Genomic DNA, 8,537 nt, shown 5'->3' with positions numbered 1-8,537 from the left:
TCTCACTAATGAGGACATAAACACATGAACAACATCTCCAGAACTGCTCTGAGAGTCACTTCATCAGCATCTGAGTAAAACTATCCTCATGTCATACACACACAGAAATGTAAAGGTATTCACGGCAACCCGCCAAAATAAAAGTTTGGTTTAACTTGAGGGCATTGTGGCAGAAATATATTACTATCGTTCAGTAGAATGTACGTAACAGACTGCTACTACTGCTAAAATTATTAAAACCTTATTTTTAAGGAATAAGCATATTCTGCATGTCTCTGTGTTAATGAATGGCGCAGACGCGCGGTGTTGTGTAGTACTCGTACTGAAACGCTCGTGACGCTTGCGGTGATATTAACCTCTGCCGTCTCACTAATGAGGACATAAACACATGAACAACATCTCCAGAACTGCTCTGAGAGTCACTTCATCAGCATCTGAGTAAAACTATCCTCATGTCATACACACACAGAAATGTAAAGGTATTCACGGCAACCCGCCAAAATAAAAGTTTGGTTTAACTTGAGGGCATTGTGGCAGAAATATATTACTATCGTTCAGTAGAATGTACGTAACAGACTGCTACTACTGCTAAAATTATTAAAACCTTATTTTTAAGGAATAAGCATTCGATATTTCTTCAGCGTTTTAATTGTAATATTAAATTACCTTTATCCCCCCCCCCAAAGCCGTAAACCTGGGGGAAACACTGCACTGTCACAAATGTTCATGGAAAAAAGGCTAAATGTGTACATTAAATAATAGAAATACTAAAATCCAGTTTCATTGCTGATATATTTTCTCAGTTAATTTTGGACCTGTGACTCAATGCATATTAAAAAATACCCAGAGGTCTTGTGTTTAATGAACAAACTCTGGCTCAAAAAAAAATTTTTTTTAATTAATTAAAATCACAACTTATTAATAAGTGAAAATTATTAAATTATAATTTTTTTCATTAAATTCAATTTTAATTTCCAGAAGGGTTTTCCAAAATAATCACTCGACACTAGTATATATTATTCTCCTCACCAGAGGGCAGTGCTCTCACCGCGAATCACGCTCCCACTGCATGAAGAGCATGTCATGTTATTTTCCAGCTCTGACTCATTTGCTCTGCTCCGTGTGACCCGTGTGACGGTCTGCAGGCCTCGTGACTCAATGACCTCGAGTCAGCGCGCAGGAAACACAAACACTACAGTGTGTGCAAGAGCACTGTGTAAAAGCCTCGAGTCATGAGTGTCCGCTGCGTTCACAATACTGCAATGTGCTTAGTATGCATGCAACACTTGGATAATTTGCTCAAATGTGCAGTGTGAGGTGATGTATCCCACAATGCAATGCACTTAACTTCACCTTCCATTTCCAGTGTGATGAATGAACTGCAATAGAGAGCAACGATGCTTTTTTTTTTTTAAGAAGTGATTTTTCACATGAACCAAGAAACACAACAAATAACTCTAGAGAGGAACATTTTGATAAATATACGCACAATATTACATATTCCTTATATTTTTATCTTCATTATTTAATGTATATTTGAATAAATGTCATTAAAACAAGGTTTTATTACAGCTACCACTTAAATGTTTGTATTTCAACAACGAAGTGGAGTAAAAACATCATCATATCATTACAAATATGATATAAAAACTGCTTAAGTGCATTTTAAATGTTTGTATACAAACTTAACATGCAAAATGTAAGTTTTTTGCCACAGATGTTCACGGAAAAGGCTAAATTTACAAGCCATAATTTTTAATTAATACAATTAATCAATACAGTTTTAAAAAATACCCAGATCTCCTATTTAATGGACATACTCTATTCACCATTATAAAAACAGGAGCATTGTGATAAATATGTGCACTATATTAAATATTAATTCTATTTTTATCTTCATTATTTAATGTATATTTGAATAAATCTGTCACGAAAACAAGTTTTGACAGCCACGGTTTAAATGTTTATATTTCAAGGAGTAAAAATATCATTAAAACATATAAATAAAAAATAAACATTCAATATTCATAATAAACATTTACATTTAATTTTACATTTTATTAGTGTTGATTACTAAATACATTTTAGAAATTAACTGATTATTAAATACTTAAAAAATGTGAATAGTTAAATTTTTTTTAATGTTAATGGTTTAAATGATTAAAATCGGCTAAATGAAAACTTACATTTTGGAAAAAAATTCAGTACGCATACTGTGTGCACTATGTAGTAAACATACTAAAGTATAGTACGCTACACCAGACAGATAAAGTGTGTCCTGTACCTGAAAGTGGGCGGGCTTCCGGATGACGTGCTTCTGGGATTCGTAGTCGTGCTGCAGACGCGAGGCGGTGGAACAGGGGGTCTGTACGGGACGTCTCTGGGCTCTTTAGAGACACCCACGGTGTAGCTCTTAGGAGGAAGAGGAGGAACGCCCACTTCTCCCTGAGCGGGAGACGAACACTGTTCGTACAGGTGGAAGCGCTCCGATGAGGAGGATGAGGGAGACACACGGGACGGTTTCCTCTCACTCGTCTGGAGTTGCTGCGCCGGCCCTTTAAGAGTCAGGTGTTCTGGGCGTGGCCTTGGAGTTGGGATGGGCTTGGCTCGTCCGGCAGGTGTGGGCGTTTCCTTTTGTTCAGGGATGCTGATAGGCTCAGGAGTGGTCGCCATGGTTACTGATCCGGGCGTGAAGGGAACGGGTGGCCGATTGGGCATGACCCGAGGCGGGACGGGAGGCGGGTGTCTACCTGCGACGCTGTTTTCCGTCACCCCGTCGTTTGCAGTCCTTCTGAATTTGGTCCTCTCTCGGGCGACGGGCCTGTCCTCCTCTCGCTCCTCGTCCTCCTCCATCCCCGCCGCCGAGGGGAAGAGCTTGTGCAGGCTGCCGAGGATCCGCTTCCTGTGGCCGGGCAGAGCCACGCCCATCCGCTGCAACTGGGCGGAGCTTAGATCCTGACACTCCCACAGCGTTCCCAGCCCCGCCTCCTGGAAGACGGAGCAGTACTGGTCGAGCCGGAGGGCGTTCAGCCACTCCTCCACAAGCTGGGAACTCTCCGGCGGGACGGAGGACATGACCGGAACGCCGCCGGATCCTCGGGAATGCTGCAGGACTTCTTCTCCACGGGACGAGGTCAGGGAATCATCGCCGGAACAGAACGTCTATTGAGGGAGAGAGAGAGAGAGAGAGAGAGATCATCAGACTGATCAGAATTTATAAAGACTAGAAATTAATTTGATGTCCAGACTAAACCAAAGAAAGTAAAGAATGATGAAGAAGTCATGAAGGTTATGATGATAATGTGTGTTCTGGATGATTTTGTAAATGAAAGTGTTATGCTTTATTTATTTATTGAGAGTCAGAATTTATTTATTATTTATCTTTTGTTACATATATTTGTAACAAATACATATATACTAAAGCAATAAGCCCTGTGAAAAAAAACCCTTAGCTGTTATAAATTCATTGTAAACCACGGCTTCTCGGGGCTTATTGCTTTTATAAAACGGTTATATACGTAGTAAGGTTTCACAAAATAAAGCAGAGCAAATCAAGTGTAATGATATTAATAAAAACAGTATTCTTCCACCAAACAATGTAGCGCCTCAGAAACAGTTGTGGTTGCTACAAAGTGGTTGCCGAGCAACACACAAACGTAAACAAAGGTGTGTGTTACTTTGTAGCGTCATTTACAACAGCTTCGAACGCGGCTCAGCCAATCAGAGCCAAGCACCAGAACTATCGGTTTTATAAATATATTTTGGGGATTGTTTTTCACTTTTTGAATGCACATTGTATTAAAGCAGCTTGACAGAGAAGTGTGTCTTCAGTGGTCCTGTGTACAGAGCTACAGCAAACATGTGAGCGGGTCAAAGGAGACTTCAGGCAGGTCAAAACCCCACTCCATATACTGTATTTACTGTACAACACAAACCCATCTCTCCCCGAAACTGAAACTAAAGGCATGAATGTTCCTCATATTTTCATCACATGTGGGGACAGATTACACATGGATTCAGGCATCCGAGACATGTTTAAAATGTCTAATCAATTGAATAAAACGTCACACAATTAAAACATTTCTAAATTATTTCAGTTTTTTCTTTTATTTAATATCACAAATGAATGCATGAATCTACATTATAACAGATTCATTCAATTGTTTCATTATGTTGCAGCAGCTAATAAAGTTACTGGCCAGACACCAAAAAAACGCCATTATATTTCTGCAGGTATATTTAAGACGTTTTTTAGACCTTTTTAAGACCAAGTATATGAAGTCTTGTTTCATGAGAAACTGATCAGAACGGATTTTATGATTACAAACAAAAACAAATACAATATGTGCCGATGGCCTCAGAAAAATCTGCGTAATTCAAAGGAAAAACAAGTTTTCATTCCCCACTGACAGATAGATATGACAGATATTAAACAAACTCTTCTTCATTTTGGTCATTTTCTCAAAAAAACAAGACTTCATATCTTCATTTTGCTTCTCAAATAAATGTTTCTTGATTTAAGGATGTTTAGTTATATGTACTGGAAAACAAGACAAAAATACTGAGGAAGATATTCAATATTAGTATTCATTTATACTTATAAAAAAAATGTTGCAGTGCATGCAGCATTCAATGCCATTACCTTATAAATTTCTGCTCTGATTTAAGACCTTTTTACACCTTCATTTGTGGAAGGAAAAATTAAGACTTTTTCAGACCCTGTAAAAGCTATTTTTAATCCAATATGGCACTTGTCACATTTGGACCCTTCTCACATATTTATCTTACATTAAATATGACTTATTCTGCAGCAAAACACACTCATACAAAACAAACTAGTATCAATGCCCACATCACTAAGACACCAGAATTTCAGAAAAAGCTCATTTCCTGCAAGCAATTTCCTGTTCCTGCACAGATAAGATTCGTTTTTCCAGTTGAGCTCATTATCAGTCAGATGAATACAGATATTATTAGACCATGTCTTCATAAACATGACATCTAAATCACTGTATGTGATGTTTGATGTTAGACTTCTGTGTTAATGTTTATAATATAATGAAGCTGTGCTGCTGAAACGTTCTGGAACGAGCGACTGAAGCTTTCGGCCCGAGACGAGAGCAGCTCCTTCCACCTCCAGTGCTTTTCTGTTTAACACCGGTTCCTCAAACGCTGTGACGATTCATCATCACTAGCATTAATCCTATCTGTAAGGCACAGCACAAGATCACTGAACCTCTTTTACTCCAAACACTAGTTTAATGGTGCAACACTTTAAATATTTAGCAATGTTTGTGTCGGTTTATCCTACGGTTGGTGCAACCGACCGCAGTTGCTTAAAAATGCTGAAACATGAAGCTACTTCAGAGAAGCATTAGAGACGTTATACAGACCAGATGAATCACATTCAGGCATTTCAGAAAGCCGCTGTAGGATCATCACATGACTGACTTCCAGAAGAGCGAGACTTTCAGGTTACTGTAAAAGTGAACATGCCAAACGCTGCATGTGCTTTACATGAAACACTCGTCAATCATTTTCAGCCAAAGGCACTTCCTCCTCTTTATGATATAATTAGCTCGAATCAGGAACTATAATAAGATATCATACTAATCTCAAGATCATCTGTTTGGGTGAAGCTCTGAGGGTCATTACAGGTTTAATGATCAAATTTATTCCAAATATAATAATTAAAAGCAGTATCAGCAGTATCTCACACATATAAACACCAAACCAAGCAACTGTGTTTTTAGTTGCTTCCTCATTTAAAAGTATCATTTTACCAGAAGGTGCATGTGTTAAATACAAACAAACACTTCAAAGTGTGAAACGGACAGGGTGTGTGTGTGTGTGTGTGTGTGTGTGTGAGAGAGAAGTGGGTAAAACCGCTCAGCGTGCTTTGCTTATCAGCTCACGCACACCAGCTATACAGACGTTAACACTGAATGTTTAACGTTATATTCATTGCACACATATACTTCGTAGACATCCTTAATCTCTAATAACTCCATTCTGCTGTCTGTTGTTGGTGTTTCATTGCCTGAATATGGCACTTAACACATGCTGTGTGGTATCGGCGTTTGGTATCGGGGCATTTTAAGGAGTACGAGTACAGGAGCTCAGTATCGGTATCGGTGCATCCCTAATGCTTACCATTAAAGTTATAAAACGTATTCAGTCAAGAGCAGAAAGGGATTTTCTTTGTCTTCTGTTCTTTGATTAACATGACAGACAGCAGCAGGAATATTGGACTGCGGCCCCTTTAAGAGTTTATCCACGGATACTGTTACACAGCATGGTATACAGATTAATGGTACAGCATGGTACACTCATTTTGGTATTTGTGGCTCACAAGCTGTTTGAGACTGAGCACAGATTGTGCGATCCACTAATATTGATCAGTTCTGGTGCGCACGCATTTGGTGTAAGCGCGAAACCTGCGGGAATGACTATAATAATGCGCAATACAAGCATTTAACCGGAGCGAATGAGAAGGGGTCGTCGGAGAGAAGAGAGCGAGATTGCGTGGCTGACGTTATTGCCTGTGCCGCTGGTAACAAAACGGATCGGCTCGGAATCAGAAAGAAGTGAGACTGACCGACCGATCACCGATCCGGGCCGATCATGAGGAAAATCGTCTGATTTCGATCCCTGGCCGATCGATCGGTGCATCTCTAATCTTCAGGTCACGTGCGTTTGCAGAAACACCATCAACATGAAAACACACAAAAGAGCAGCTCATCTGAGCATGAATTTCAATCCAAAGCATCCCAAACATCCCGCGAGACTGTGAGCAGTGCATCAGAGAACAGGGCGTGTGGACGAGTGAGATTTGCTGAATCTGAACGTATAGTTTGCCTGCAATAGAAAAACCGTGAGGAACACAAGACTGAAGCTGCCACTGTATATCAGTCCGAACACTGCTTTACAGGACAAGAGTTTGACTCGCATTTGCGACTAAATATAGATGTGTGTGAACTGTAACTTTTAAGTTTAACTGTAACTTGTAAAGTTTAAGGCCATAAAGTCTTAAATATCTAATGTGTATTAAAACTTCAAAAGGTGATGATATAAATACAGGCCTTCTGCACAATGAATACTGTGCATTTATGCCAATAAATAGCTTATGATCTCCTCAACATTATTTAGCATTGCATTCAATACATAGATTTTACAAGTATCGGCACAATAACCGGTTTATAATATTGCCCATATATAAGCATTGCCTTTTGAAGTTTATATAATCCGTATAATTATCACTATTCCTTTTTTTCCATTCCAAATTTAAGACCTCTTAAAATGCTAATTGAGACATTTGTGACCCTGGAGCACAAACCCAGTCATAAGGGTAAATTTTTTTAAATTGAGATTTATACATCATCTGAAAGCTGAATAAATAATCTTTCCATTGATGTATGGTTTGTTAGGATAGCACAATATTTGGCTGAGATGCAACTATTTGAAAATCTGGAATCTGAGGGTGCAAAAAAATCTAAATATTGAGAAAATCATCTTTAAAGTTGTTCAATTGAAGTTCTTAGCAATGCATATTACTAATCAAACATTAAGTTCTGATATATTTACGGTAGGACATTTACAAAATATCTTCATACTCGTATCTGCCAGAGAGAGAGCGGTTAGTGAGAAGTGAAACAAACGGCAGGTTTGCGATTGTGAGCTCACGTTAGCGCTGAAGTTCTCAAATCCTTACTAAAGCTGACACACACACACACACACACACACTCATGACTCAGTCTCACCCCTCCTGCATCTGACTGATCATCATGGTTACTCAACCAATGACCCTTGACCTCTGAATGTGTCAAACAGTTGAACCTAAGGCATCAGACTAAGAGATTGTTCAAAGGAATCATAAGGTGAAATTCAATCAGACTGCAGCAAAACACACAGTATTGTTGGATATTGTAGACAGCGAAGAACACATTTATGCTGACTGCAAAAAAACAACCAGATGAAGGCATCTTAATAGGGTTTCCAAAGTAGGGATGCCCGAATACAATGATCCCATTTTGATAATTATTTTTATCAATATATTTTTGTGTTAAAATGCAGCCATACTGTGTGAGTAAAATATTACATGTAATATTTAAAAAAAAAAAACTTAATCAAATAACTGTTTTCAAAAATCAAATAATAGGCTTTTACGTTGTCAATATGCTAAAATTATTCCTTTTGCACAAAGATTTTTTTAGAGAATATTTTAAATTGAAATTGCAATTAATGTCTTCATTTCTGATCTGTAGAAAGTAGGGTTGGGTACCGAAACCCGGTACCAATATGGCACCGGTACCTATGTAACGGTATGTACTAGAACCGAATCCAAACGCAGATTTCGGTGCCGTGCCTGAGCGATCGATTGAAATATTTGTCCTCTGGTTCTCCGAAACGGACGTAAGAAGCATCATCACCGGCACCGCACGTGAAAAATAATTCCCCGACTGAGAACATGCACGTGAACTCAAGTCGGAAAGCTCTAATAATACAAATCCAACACATCTTTGTAGTAACGCGAGTGT

General features: G+C 38.8%; 1 protein-coding gene across 2 annotated transcripts in view; it reads right to left on the bottom strand.

Annotated features, from left to right (window-relative positions):
• Window positions 1-8,537, bottom strand: part of LOC107568465 (arf-GAP with Rho-GAP domain, ANK repeat and PH domain-containing protein 1-like) — a 34,098-nt gene that overhangs the window by 18,030 nt on the left and 7,531 nt on the right. For both annotated transcript variants that reach the window (XM_016254437.1, XM_016254436.1), the window contains exon 2: window positions 2,285-3,162. In XM_016254437.1, the coding sequence (XP_016109923.1) occupies window positions 2,285-3,075 (791 nt within the window). In that variant the 5' untranslated portion in view covers window positions 3,076-3,162. The remainder of the gene's footprint in view (window positions 1-2,284; window positions 3,163-8,537) is intronic.

Source organism: Sinocyclocheilus grahami, unplaced genomic scaffold, assembly GCF_001515645.1.
Source record: "Sinocyclocheilus grahami isolate Dianchi unplaced genomic scaffold, SAMN03320097.WGS_v1.1 scaffold1247.1, whole genome shotgun sequence".
Taxonomy (NCBI): domain Eukaryota; kingdom Metazoa; phylum Chordata; class Actinopteri; order Cypriniformes; family Cyprinidae; genus Sinocyclocheilus; species Sinocyclocheilus grahami.
This window is presented reverse-complemented; position numbering and strand designations above follow the sequence as displayed.